The sequence below is a fragment of the Brachionichthys hirsutus genome, chromosome 18, assembly GCF_040956055.1.
Source record: "Brachionichthys hirsutus isolate HB-005 chromosome 18, CSIRO-AGI_Bhir_v1, whole genome shotgun sequence".
Lineage (NCBI taxonomy): Eukaryota > Metazoa > Chordata > Actinopteri > Lophiiformes > Brachionichthyidae > Brachionichthys > Brachionichthys hirsutus.
Genome location: NC_090914.1, coordinates 599,668 through 612,834, shown reverse-complemented (window position 1 = coordinate 612,834; position 13,167 = coordinate 599,668). Strand labels below are relative to the sequence as shown.

Below are 13,167 nucleotides of genomic sequence, written 5' to 3'. Positions count from 1 at the left end.
GGGGGGGGGGCTATGGCCCCTGTGCTTATTTTATTTCACCTCCTTCCCTTTCATTGATTTCTATAAATAGACAGACGCTTGGCAGCTGAGGGGTCGTCCACGCAGAACAGATGCACCCCTGGGCTGCTTCACATCATTCTCCATATAATGAGCCGGACGCAGCGCACACGCAGCGGCGCCGTCTCCCGGGCGGAGGAGGAGGCGGGGGCCGCGCAGCGCCGTGGAGACGTGTGTTGTTTTGGGGGTCAGACCCTTGAGACATCTTCCTCTCTTCCTCTCAGCACCTCAAGGGAGATAGAGTCCGGACGTAGAGGCCGGGGGCCTGCGCTCGTCCTCCGTCTCTGACGTCAGAGCGGGTATCCCTCGCTCGCCCATCCTCCTCTGCTCATGTAGCCCTCGCTCGCCCATCCTCCTCTGCTCATGTATCCCTCGCTCGCCCATCCTCCTCTGCTCATGTAGCCCTCGCTCGCCCATCCTCCTCTGCTCATGTATCCCTCGCTCGCCCATCCTCCTCTGCTCATGTATCCCTCGCTCGCCCATCCTCCTCTGCTCATGTATCCCTCGCTCGCCCATCCTCCTCTGCTCATGTATCCCTCGCTCGCCCATCCTCCTCTGCTCATGTATCCCTCGCTCGCCCATCCTCCTCTGCTCATGTATCCCTCGCTCGCCCATCCTCCTCTGCTCATGTATCCCTCGCTCGCCCATCCTCCTCTGCTCATGTATCCCTCGCTCGCCCATCCTCCTCTGCTCATGTATCCCTCGCTCGCCCATCCTCCTCTGCTCATGTATCCCTCGCTCGCCCATCCTCCTCTGCTCATGTATCCCTCGCTCGCCCATCCTCTGCTCATGCATTCCAGACCAGTGAAGCACTGAATGCTCGGCCGCAGAAGGGGCTCGCTCCATAGATGGTCTCTACGGATGTTGTTGGAGCTGAGAGCGCTGTAAACGTTTGGGGGGGGGGGGGGCTTTCCGGCAGGAATGGTCCATCTTTATCCCCTCCTTTTGGGAAAGGATTGTTTTTGAGTTTCCTATTTGAAATGTGAGCAGGCTGATGAGACTCCACCAAAGCGCCGCCGGAATGTTTGATGGATTATCTCCTGCTTTGCATGGAGGCCTCGTCCCAAAAGAAGAGACTCCACAAACCACAGCATGAATGTTCCGCCTCCATTGTTTTCTTCTGGGTGCATTAAAGCTAATTCAGTAGATTGATCGCTAATGAATTTAAAATACTTGTATTCATCTGCCCTGGGACTCGCAGGATTTTGTGTGATTGTGTCAGAGGGGGGGGGGGGGGGGGGGGGGGGGGCGTCCACGTTTGATTAAAAGGACCCATGAAGGTGATGTCATTATTCTTTTGATCGTTTTTGTATTTGACAAGACTTCACCAACTGTAAAATGTAATTTTAGACATTTATATTGATCGACTGATATTCCACTGTGAACTTATAAACTGAATAAAAGCACCAAAACAACATCTTCATTCTGGTGAGACTTTTGATTTGGAGTATTTCTGTGACTTCTTTTGTCTTTCCGTTCGCAAAAAGGAGAAATTTGAACTCCTATGGCCTCGTTGGGTCGAGAGCCCTGCACCACACGAGAGGAACATCCTTCTGGGTCCCGATCAGCAGCCTCCAATCAATGTTTGGAGCTCGATTCCGGGTCACGGTGCAGAAACGGACTCGTGCTGGACCAGGATTCCAACAGGCACTTTATTCCAGCTTGGATTCCAGATGATTGTCTTTATGTGGAATAAATGTCAGTGATCGTCTGACCCAAACGGGACCCTCCCCTCCTCCCACTGGACCAGGTGGACTCAGAGCCTGGATAATATTCATGACTTGTGGTGCAGGTTGTCCTGTAACAGTTTCTCCCTGGGGGGGGGGGGGGGGGGGGGGTCCGGGATGATTCTCAGTCAGCGCAAAGGAGAAAAATCTTCATTCCGATGGCGCGCAAAGTCCAGCTGACAAAACCGGATCGCGTCTCTAACCGAGCAGCAATCCAATAAGACGGTGCCGTTTCGGAAGAACTCACGGAGAGAAGGAGATCCGCGACATCATAGATTCCCTGCGCTATCGCGGCGGGGGGGGCTGATTCACGGCTTGCAAGCAGGTGGAGGGAGAGCCGCTCGGACGGGAGCAGAAGACGCATCTCTTCCCTTAAAATACCGACTCCCCCACCTCCTCCTCCGCCTCCTCCTCCTCCTCCTCCCCCCTCGCCATTGACAGCTTTGCGACCCGGTCAGTCCATCAGGCGGTGAGGATCTGGGGAGGACGAGAGGCGACCGGTTTCATCCAAGCGCCGACACCGAGGAGGCTGCGGACCGGGTTCGGTACAGGAGGAGGCTTCACCGGGGGGGGGGGGGCACGTTGGACGGAAGAAATGAAAAAAGATTTTACTGAAGCAAAATTACAATTCCAGATCCAGGTAGGTTAGAGAAACACGCAGAACGCACGCTCCCTTCTTCCGGTGTGTTAACGCGCACACCCCGGGCCGCTTCGTTCTCCTCTCGTCGCTGTGCAGAGACGATCCGTTGGCTTGAATGGGTTCGTGGTACCGTCTAATGGGGGCGCGGTGCCGTTCATATCATCGGCGTGTGTTTCTGATACCTGCAGCCTGCTGCTGACCGGCCCAACATCTGGATGTTTGGATCCACCCAACATCTGGATGTTTGGATCCACCCAACATCTGGATGTTTGGATCCACCCAACATCTGGATGCTTGGATCCACCCAACATCTGGATGCTTGGATCCACCCAACATCTGGATGTTTGGATCCACCCAACATCTGGATGCTTGGATCCACCCAACATCTGGATGCTTGGATCCACCCAACATCTGGATGTTTGGATCCACCCAACATCTGGATGCTTGGATCCACCCAACACCTGGATGTTTGGATCCACCCAACACCTGGATGCTTGGATCCACCCAACATCTGGATGTTTGGATCCACCCAACATCTGGATGCTTAGATCCACCCAACATCTGGATGCTTAGATCCACTCTTCTGTTTAAGGATCTCGGCCTGCCCCCGTTTGGTTTCCTGAAGTCCGTATGATGGTGACACATTCTCTGTACACCTGTGCGCGCAGGCCCGCACGCACGCACGCACGCACGCACGCGGGCCCGCGCGTGCTCCAGCAGGGATTCCCCCCTCAGGTCGCGTCGTGATGATTAATCAGCAGCAGCTGAGGCTCGCCGCGCGTCCGCTGACTCCACGTTTACGAGCGTCTTAAATGTCCTCCTCCCAAAATAGGGACCGAGACCTGCTGTCGCCGCTCGGCCGGGACGCGCGTGTCGTGCGTGCGCATGTCGACTGATCAGAGCTGCTACCAGGTGAAGAGGCTCATCCGTTCATTGATTGGGTTTTTGGTTACTATGTTTCAGGACTGAACTCGGGGCGATTATTATGCATTATTAGTCCAAGTAATTAGTAATGCCTTTGTTGGGTAAACCTGGTCTGGAGTCTAGAACATTTAAATATGCACAGAAAATGGATTCCAGTGAGCTACCAAATAATAATTTAGTATAGTAATATTAACTTATTCTTAATAATGCTGCGACATGAATAGATATATTGAATGAATAAGTCACACACTGTATTATTAAACTTACTATTACATTTTAAATGTGGTTGAAATAATTACATTTACGTAACTCTAAAATATTCCAAAAACTGAGCCTCACCTGGATTTATGTTTGTCAGCGTCTTCGCTGTTATTGTGTGTTATTTGGTGGCTCAACAACAACAACAACAACGTGTAGATGCTCACAATGCAGAGCACGACCCCACCAGCAGTAATTAGAATGTTGCGTGTAGCTCCTAATGCGGGGCTCGTGCCTCTGATGCTGGTGCACGTGGAGGAATGGAATCGTTCACCTGAAGACATTTAATGCAATTTGTGTTGTGAAAGAAAATCAATTATTCAGATCCAAAATCCGTTTCCAGAAGAGTCCGAGTGCTCTAATGTAATTTACTTTGTGAACTTTACGTTATTGCTGCTGACTGTGTGGTTGTGTCTGGTCAATCGATCGATCGATCAGTCAATCAGTGGTTCCTTTTGGGTTGCTGGTGCTGATTATGTGGCACGTTTCTGTTTTGTGATGTGACACTTTGAGACACATTTAGATTCGATTAACCCTTTATGTAGGAAACTAAATCAAAGTATAAAAACGACATTAAGAGATTTCGTGAAAGAAACAATGAATGAAAAAGAACATCAGAATGCTATCATTTCCCAACCGAACTTTTCTCCCGTTAATTTCGTACTTTCTCCCTCGGGTATTTGCTTTTGCTCGGCTGTCCGTCCTCACGGGGATTGCCTCTCGCTGGCTTCTCTCCATGTAAATGTCTCTGCTGGTTCAGCTCTACGTTCCTTGTCTCCTGCTTCTGCTACCGTTTACTGTCATCCCCGTTTTTATCCCACAGATCGGCTTGCTTGAGAAATTTGATTTCAAACTGTTCCCTTTCTGAGTTCCATATAACACTGCCGGCGATGCAATCAGAGGCAGCCAAGAACAATGAATTCAGCAATAATAGTAATCATTTATTCCTGAATAAATTAATTGGCTTTGCTAATGCCTGAGTTTGCACATTTCTGCAGACAGGTGTGTGTTGACACGGTTCAGAAAACGCTTGACATTTAAATTGGTTTGAGAGCTTCAGGTATTCCAGCTCCTGTTCGACTGTAGACACCTTCATTCTGTGGGAATGGTCTGTCGGGATGACAAAAGTATCACCTTATTTCAAATAGCTGGGGTTATTCTCAAGTCCTCAGATCTAATGTAACGTGCGACAGTCGGATAAGAAGCCTACATTAAATATCTGCCGTTTCGATGGATGCTTTTATCCAGTGAGCGCGTACTGTAAGAATAAGAATCAGAACACAGGAATGCACGAAAGTGTAAAAGGCCCGGCCCGAACTACAAAGAGCTGTACAAAAACCCAAGGCCAACACGTAGTCCAGTGAATTCAGGAGTGATTACACGTCTCTGTGAAGACATTACTAGAATTCAGACTAAACAGCCTGAGAGTCTCGGGGGGGGTCCGAAGGTTTGTTGGAGGACACCCATATCCTGAATGTTAGGGTTGCCTCCTGGTGGCTCCTTTTACCCCCACCACATTTCTATTTATTTATTTTTTTGCCAATGCTGCATTTTGGACTGTGCTTAGTTTGGCAACGTTGCATGTCTGCAGTGAGCTGTTCTTTTTCTTTTCTTCCAGAGCTGTGTATTAGCCTGGAGATTTAAGGCTTAAATTAACAATACTGGGTGCAAATATTCACATCTAAATCAACAATAAATGGAAATGATCGGAAATGAGGCCGCAGGCTATAATATCAGTAAACAAATGTTATCGGCGTTGTTCACATATTAGATCACAGACCTCTGAGCTCGGTGGAGTATAATATAAAGATCTCATGAGTACGCTGCTTATCAAGGAGATGATTTAAATTCTTGCACTCTTATAAAATCCAGACATTCTCTCCTTGCTTTACACAGAAATACGAACGCAGTCCTAAACTTTAGGAATACTACAACTCGTGTACCGGTGGTTTAATGTGGAAGAACCTTAAAGGAATCGTCCACCCAAACACGCAACCCAGTGATCAAGTGGTTTTCTTAGTGCACTGAAACATGCAGCACTGGCTATAATGGATGCTTCTCTCTTGTGTGTTTAGGTGGTCTGTGGATAAAAGGCAAAGCCCAGTGCTGGATCCCAGAGGGACGGTCAGCGTTGTAAGGACCCTTGAGAGGAAGGAGGGTCCATGGAGGGTTCTAGGCCTGTAAAGCCAGGGTCGTCTGCCTGCCTCTGGTTGGGGCTGCTCTCTGTGGCTGCAGCCGTCCTTTGTCCAGAGGCTCGGTCCACTCCAAGCCCTCTGCTCAGCCCCAACAATGGGACTTGTGTGGAAAACTCCAAGTGCCACGAAGGAATCATCCTGCCCATCTGGTATCCTGTGGATCCCTCCATGGGAGACAAGATCGCACGGGTCATCGTGTATTTTGTGGCGATGATCTACATGTTTCTCGGCGTGTCCATAATTGCTGACCGCTTCATGGCAGCCATTGAGGTCATCTCCTCCCAGGAGAGAGAAATTGTCATCAAAAGGCCTAATGGCGAAACAACCACCACTACTCTCCGGGTGTGGAATGAGACGGTCTCCAACCTCACCCTCATGGCCTTGGGGTCGTCTGCCCCTGAGATCATGCTCTCTGTCATTGAGGTTTGTGGACATGGCTTTGAATCTGGTAAACTTGGACCCTCCACAATCGTTGGCAGTGCAGCCTTCAATATGTTTGTCATCATTGGCATCTGTGTTTCTGTCATTCCCCAAGGAGAGGTACGCAAGGTCAAACACCTCAGAGTGTTCTTTGTCACTGCCGGCTGGAGCATCTTCGCTTACATCTGGCTGTACATGATTCTGGCTGTGTTTTCTCCCAACGAGGTCCAGGTCTGGGAGGGTCTGCTCACGCTGGCCTTCTTCCCAATATGCGTACTTCTTGCCTGGGTAGCGGACAGACGATTGCTCTTCTACAAATTCATGCACAAGAAGTATCGCACCGACAAGCACAGGGGTGTAATCATCGAGACGGAGACCGAACGGCCCAAAGGGATCGAGATGGACGGCAAGATGGTCAACTCTCATTTCATGGACGGGGGTGCAGCAAGCAACCTCGTTGGCCTGATCGAGAGCAAAGAGGTGGACGAGTCCCGCCGCGACATGATCCGCATCTTGAAAGATCTGAAGCAGAGGTACCCGGAGAAAGAGATGGACCAGCTGGTGGAGATGGCCAACTACTACGCGCTCTCACACCAGCCAAAGAGCCGCGCCTTCTACCGCATCCAGGCGACTCGCATGATGACGGGTGCAGGAAACATACTGAAGAAGCACGTCGCGGAGCAAGCGAAGAAGAGCGCCAGCGTGCAGGAGGTGCGCGTCGACGAGTCCGAAGAGTACGTGTCACAAATTGCATTTGAGCCCGCCGTCTACCAGTGCCTCGAAAACTGCGGCGCTGCCATTCTGACAATCACCAGAAAGGGCGGTGACATCGACCAGACGGTCTACGTGGATTACAAGACGGAGGACGGCTCTGCTAACGCTGGGGCCGATTACGAGTTCACAGAGGGAACAGTCGTGTTCAAACACGGAGAAATGTTCAAGGAAATCAGTGTCGGCATCATCGATGACGACATCTTTGAAGAGGACGAGCACTTTTTCGTGAGACTCAGCAATCTGCGCGTCCTGGAGACTGAGGACGAGGTGCTGTCCGCCAACAGTCTCCCATACCCGAAGGCCGTGCTGGGTTTCCCCAGCGTGGCCACCGTGACCATTCTGGATGACGATCATTCTGGTATCTTCACCTTTGAGAGCAACTCTGTGCACATCAGTGAGAGCATCGGCGTTATGGAAGTGAAGGTGCTAAGGACTTCTGGAGCAAGGGGGACAGTCATCGTGCCTTATCGCACCCTCGAGGGAATCGCCAAAGGAGGAGGGGAGGACTTTGAAGACACCTACGGAGAGCTGGAGTTCAAGAACGACGAGACCTGGTAAGACCGCAACTCTTTCTGCAAGGTTTGTGGGGAAGTTCCTTTTATTGATGTAGAGCTGGCGACTTAGCAACGACCAATCAACCGCAGCGGTTGTAAATGATCATAAATAGTTTTTTGTGCTTGTCTATATCATTTTTTGGATTCATGTTTTTGAACGGCAGTTTGATGGTGATAAGACAGTTCAGACCGCTTGGCTCAAAGCAGCCGAGCAGGCGCCCACCTCATTGTGCTTTTTATATAAAGATGTTTTCTTCTTGACACCATTTAATGTAGAACACACACGCGTACCGCTCACACACACGCGTACCGCTCACACACACGCGTACCCCTCACACACACGCGTACCGCTCACACACACACACCACTTGGATACTTTCATCTTTAGACAGCGTACCATCTCATCTGAGCCTGCACTTTGTGCCACCTTTGTTTGCCTGTCAAGAAATTCATGTCTCATTAGATTGATCGTGTGTGTGAGAGCAACAGGGATTCAACTTTAGGATTCATCACACATTTGTGGAAACGGGACGTCTTGAAGTAGCCCCTGCGTGTTCCTCTAATCCCTGCATCTTTTGTTTAGTTGACTTTTCCTCTATTATTTTCCATCATGTTTCCTTAAAGAGGTTTAGAGAGAAACTACACAACCTTTGTGGAGGTTGTCTCGGGAACAGACGTGATCTTCAGAAGTCTCACGACACCCTTGAGATCTGTGCCAAACCAGAAACAACTACTCCTGATGCCGCAACATTTAGCAGCAGCTGATATGAACTTTCTGCATTCCCCTCCATAAAAATAAGACAACAGTGTTGCCCAATTAAAATCCTAGAAAGAGGTGGGAACACCCGCATCGTTTGTTTGTTGCATGATTATGCAAAAGCTAAATAATTGATTTAAATGTTGCGGGGGGATGCGGCAGGAAAGGGGATTGAGAGATGGATTAGGTAACAGGACTAGAGGACGACCCAGGAGAAGACACATGGACGTAGAGAGGGAGGACATGAGAGTGGCTGGTGTTGGGGAGGACGATGCAAAGGACAGGGCTAGAGGACGACCCAGGAGAAGACACATGGACGTAGAGAGGGAGGACATGAGGGTGGCTGGTGTTGGGGAGGACGATGCAAAGGACAGGGCTAGAGGACGACCCAGGAGAAGACACATGGACGTAGAGAGGGAGGACATGAGGGTGGCTGGTGTTGGGGAGGACGATGCAAAGGACAGGGCTAGAGGACGACCCAGGAGAAGACACATGGACGTAGTGAGGGAGGACATGAGGGTGGCTGGTGTTGGGGAGGACGATGCAAAGGACGGGGCTAGAGGACGACCCAGGAGAAGACACATGGACGTAGAGAGGGAGGACGTGAGGGTGTCTGGTGGCGGTCTTGCTAAACGGCTGCAGTTTGGCGGTAAACGTCGATGACTCATACTTCCTGTCGTGTCGGCTGTAGCGTCTGTGTGCAGCACTGCAGCACGGAACACGGGCTGACAACTGAGTGGGCACATCTGAACCGTGTTGCATCAACAGCCTCAGACAGTACAGGAGTAAAAATAGCATCGGGGCTGCGCTGTGTTCCACACTTAAAGGCTGCCGTATGATCACTGAGCAGGACTGCTGCTCCGGGGAAATATTGATTTGTTTACTTGCGTCTCAAGAGTCGCACCGTCTTCCACCACTTGGCACCCTGTCCAGTTGCTGTAGCTCTCTGCCAGAGCCAGGCCTTTAGGCCGAGGCGGCGGGGCGGTCAGCGAGCTCTTTGGGCCCTTCCTCGGGGTTTTACTTGATGCACGTGAGAGAGGCTTTACGGGCTGGCGAGGAATCGAGAGGAGGAATATTTAGGACTATCATGAGCTTGTCCATTGATCTGTTTGCCGTATTTAATATTGGGCTGCAAGTCAGATGTTCTTGCACCACACCTGTGAACTGGTAAATGCCAGAAGCCACCAAATGTTTGTGGACTGATGAACTTTAGCGGGTTTTCTATCAGTATTGGAGTTGGCAGATAATAACGGAATTAAAATTTTCGACTGAGCCGTTTCTTTTATACTAAATGAGTCAGTTGATGAATGCTCCCGCTGTAGTCAGGATAAATGAGACAAACATTCAGGACATCGTTCAGTTGGGCAGCTAAAACAACGAGCGCTGATGGGATGCATGAATGTCTTCAGACTGTACGGAAACGCTGCGTTTTGCAGAGGGATGATAGAAGCCAACGGGTTTCCTCCTCGCTGTCCGCTCGGTGTTAATTGTGACGGCTAAATGAGTCTCCTCGCCGTGGAAAGGGCAAGGGCTTTTTTCTGATGTCCTTTAGGACAATTGGACTTCATCAAGCCGCAGCCTGCGTGTTCTTCCTTTCTGTCTCGCCCCTGTTTCACGAGGCATTGGCGCTCAATCGCTTCTGACACGCATCCAGCCCATTGTTATCAACTGGAGTGGGAATTTATCAAGGCCCTGATCTGAAGCACTGGAATGCATCACTTCAGTTCTAAGATGGACAAGAGTTCTCCGCATGAAGGATGAAGCTTTCCTTCTGCTCCGAGCCAACAGATACGAAGCTCATCGAGCGCAGCAAGCGAGCCAATCTATAATCATATTTGTTTAGTCTCTATGGTTACGAGTTGAATTTAGGCTCATTGTGTGAGTGAGATTTGTGTCAGATGTTGGATTCTGGGGCAACGACCGTTCAAAAGATCTCCCCCAGAAGCGAGTCCATGGGCTTTTTATTTACATGCACTGGTTCACTTTGAAGCTGTAATGAAGCAAAGACAAAAATACTACAAAACAAACTTCTTCACATTTCCAAAGAAAGCAAAGTGTAGTTGCACCCCGAGGCGCCGTAAGAACACAAAGAGCAATTATTGAGGCAACACGAGCCACGCGGCTGGCATGAATAAAACAACAGAAGCACAGCTATAATTAGCTGAACGCAAGATGATCCTGGGTGCAGGGCGGTAAGGGAAACCTTGGGGGGGGGGCAAACACCAACTGTATCAGCACTGCCCTTATGTGATGCTTTTTATTGGAAGGCACAGCAGGTTTACGAGAGTCGTGCTCATGCAGGCGTGACCACGCTGGCACGATCCGATCCCGGTCCGCCCGCCGCACACCACTCGTGTGTTTATGAATCCATCAGCGCCTGGTTAAACATCGTCCCCCCCCCAGGGATGAAGCTCCTCCACCTCGCAGCTGTGCGATCTCCACTGAGTCGAAGGAAACGGGCGCCTGCATCCGTCAGCCACCGAGGCGGCCTTTCAGCAGCATCGTGTTGGGCTTGCGTCACGATGCTGCTGTGGCTGCTGCTCACAAATCCTGTGCAGCAACACAAAAGCATCCACTCACACTCGGGGTGAGTGGTGATAAATACGCTGGCCCCATGTTTGTTCCTCCCAGCTGGGGAAATGCAATACATTTAAAGCTTATTTATAACGCAGCTCAGTGCAGGTGAGTCGCCAGCTTGGAGTGCTTGTGTGTAAATCTGGCTGGGGATCATATATTCAGGCTCCCCAAAATATGTTGACAGTCGCTCCAGCCTAATAGAGTTAGGATGGAGGTGAGCGCATCAGTCTGAGCCGTTTCGCTGCTTATCGACGATGCTTTAACAAAACACACTTTTATTGTTCAGATTTACCCTGGAAAAAAAGGTCGCATTATGCTTTACGAGATTGATGGTGCACGTACATCTCGACGGAATAGTGCACGGGTGGATGTGTAGAGCGGAATGAGGAGATGAAGAGCCGCATGACGCAGCCACGTCGAGCTCCGCACCGTAGTTTTATATTTCCAAAGAACTGGATTAAAGTTAAAGAATGAGAAGTTGGAGAATGAGAAATTGGAGAATCTAAAATTCATGCAGGTTGTTGAGTCTGTAGAATAGAATGGGTTTTCTTCCTCTGAATTGGGGCCATAATTGGGAGGGTCGGCCGGGGGCACTCGTATTGTGCTGCTGGAGGTTAAATTCTTGGACCGGGCCAAGACTGACGAAAGCGAAAGCATTTGCCAAGAATGTTTTCGTTAACCAAGATGCTGACCTCGTACCGGTGCTTCTGGTGCTCCTCGAATTATCCCACGAGAACACAACGCAGAGGGAACAAATACCTTTCAGCAGCATCGTGTTGGGCTTGCGTCGCGATGCTTTCCTGCCGGCGGAGCCACGTATCAAATGCTGAACGTGCGCGTGCATAAGTGTGTTGTGAATGTGTGCGTCCGTCTGATGCGTCACCACCATTCAGCCAGTGTGTAAATGTTTTTATGAGCAGGAGTGTGTGTGTTTTAGAGGGAGACACACACTCCAGCTTCACATTCACAGTTTGTGCTGCAGGCGTTATTTTTAGCATGTGATGCTTATATAATGAGGGTGACACTGGGGAAAAATAAAAGGATGCGGAGAAAGCATCTCTCTCCTGTTCTTTACCCTCTGTCTGCAGCTTTCCCTCTCTGTTCATCCTCTTATTTCCCCTCTCTTCTTTTCTATCTTTGCTGTCTTGTTTCCCCACAACCCTGCTGATCATTGTCGTCTCTCCTTCATGCTCCCGCTGCATCACTTCTCCCTTCATCGTGACACTCTGCAGCCGAGGAAGAGGGAGGGCAGCGAGGGGGGCTATAGAAAGAAACAACACGTAGAGAAGAGGGAGCCAGACGAGTGAAGGCACGGAGATGGAGTGATGTAAGGAATGTACAGAAAGGAGAGCAGGGATTCTCTCAGACATGCTCCCAAGTGGACTGTGCTCCGTGCTCTGGTTTAGTCTCTCTTCTTCTTCCTCCTCCTCCCATTCCTCAAGGTAATTTGGGAGTTGATGACATGTCAGGATTACTTGCAGTAAGTGCTCCTGGAATACTGCTGCAGTGGTCGTGGGAATAACCCAGTGTTATACATCAACTCCTCAGATTAATGTCTAGGTTCAGGAGGTGCAAACATTACATACGCTGTACCGTACTGGTGTAAGAGAGGCCTGTTTCGTGTGGCCAAATGCTACACAAGCCGAACGTCACATCCGAAGAGTAATCAAAAAGCGATTCGCTGGCGTGGAGAATCGCTTACGCCATCACCTCTAATGGCTTCAGTTTGACACGCAGCAGTGTCAGTGTCTGACAGCTGCTGCGGTTGGGGAAACGTCTCAAGCAGCTGCTTGCGTGCTGCTATTTAAAACCGCTAGATTGCATACCAGTTGCATCAGGTGAAAAGAGAGAGGCGAGTGCTTCTTGAAGGGAGCTGCTGTGTCTGTGGCTCTAATTTATCTGTGATCTGAACCTTGTTGCTTCCCTTCCACGTTAGCCATTGTAAAAAAAAAAAAGTAGCGCAAGAAAATACCATGAATTTAAAACAAGCTCACTGGTTTGGGCAGCCCCGAGTGTTCAAAAGGTGCGTACCGGCAGTAGAACCGATCTAAATGAACTCCGAGCTGAAATCCGATCAGGGCAATGTGGTTGAAATACATTTTAGGCTCATGAAAAACTCCACTTTTGTTTTTGATGCCTTCTTAGCTTTTATGGGCACCTTTTACCCACATGTCAGAACATCATGCTGAGGCACCGCGTGCCATCCAGGGCATGAGCCGGAGCCGGATGAGCCATGGAGACACTGTCCTGTCCTGGATTAGGCCTCCAGGGAGGTTAATAACAT

At 50.0% G+C, this 13,167-nt stretch overlaps 1 protein-coding gene across 1 annotated transcript in view; it reads left to right on the top strand.

The window, feature by feature from the left end:
• Positions 1-2,069: 2,069 nt before the first annotated feature.
• Positions 2,070-13,167, top strand: part of slc8a3 (solute carrier family 8 member 3) — a 39,536-nt gene continuing 28,438 nt past the window's right edge. The window contains exons 1-2 of the mRNA XM_068752429.1: positions 2,070-2,424; positions 5,682-7,549. Of these exons, the coding sequence (XP_068608530.1) occupies positions 5,769-7,549 (1,781 nt within the window). The 5' untranslated portion in view covers positions 2,070-2,424; positions 5,682-5,768. The remainder of the gene's footprint in view (positions 2,425-5,681; positions 7,550-13,167) is intronic.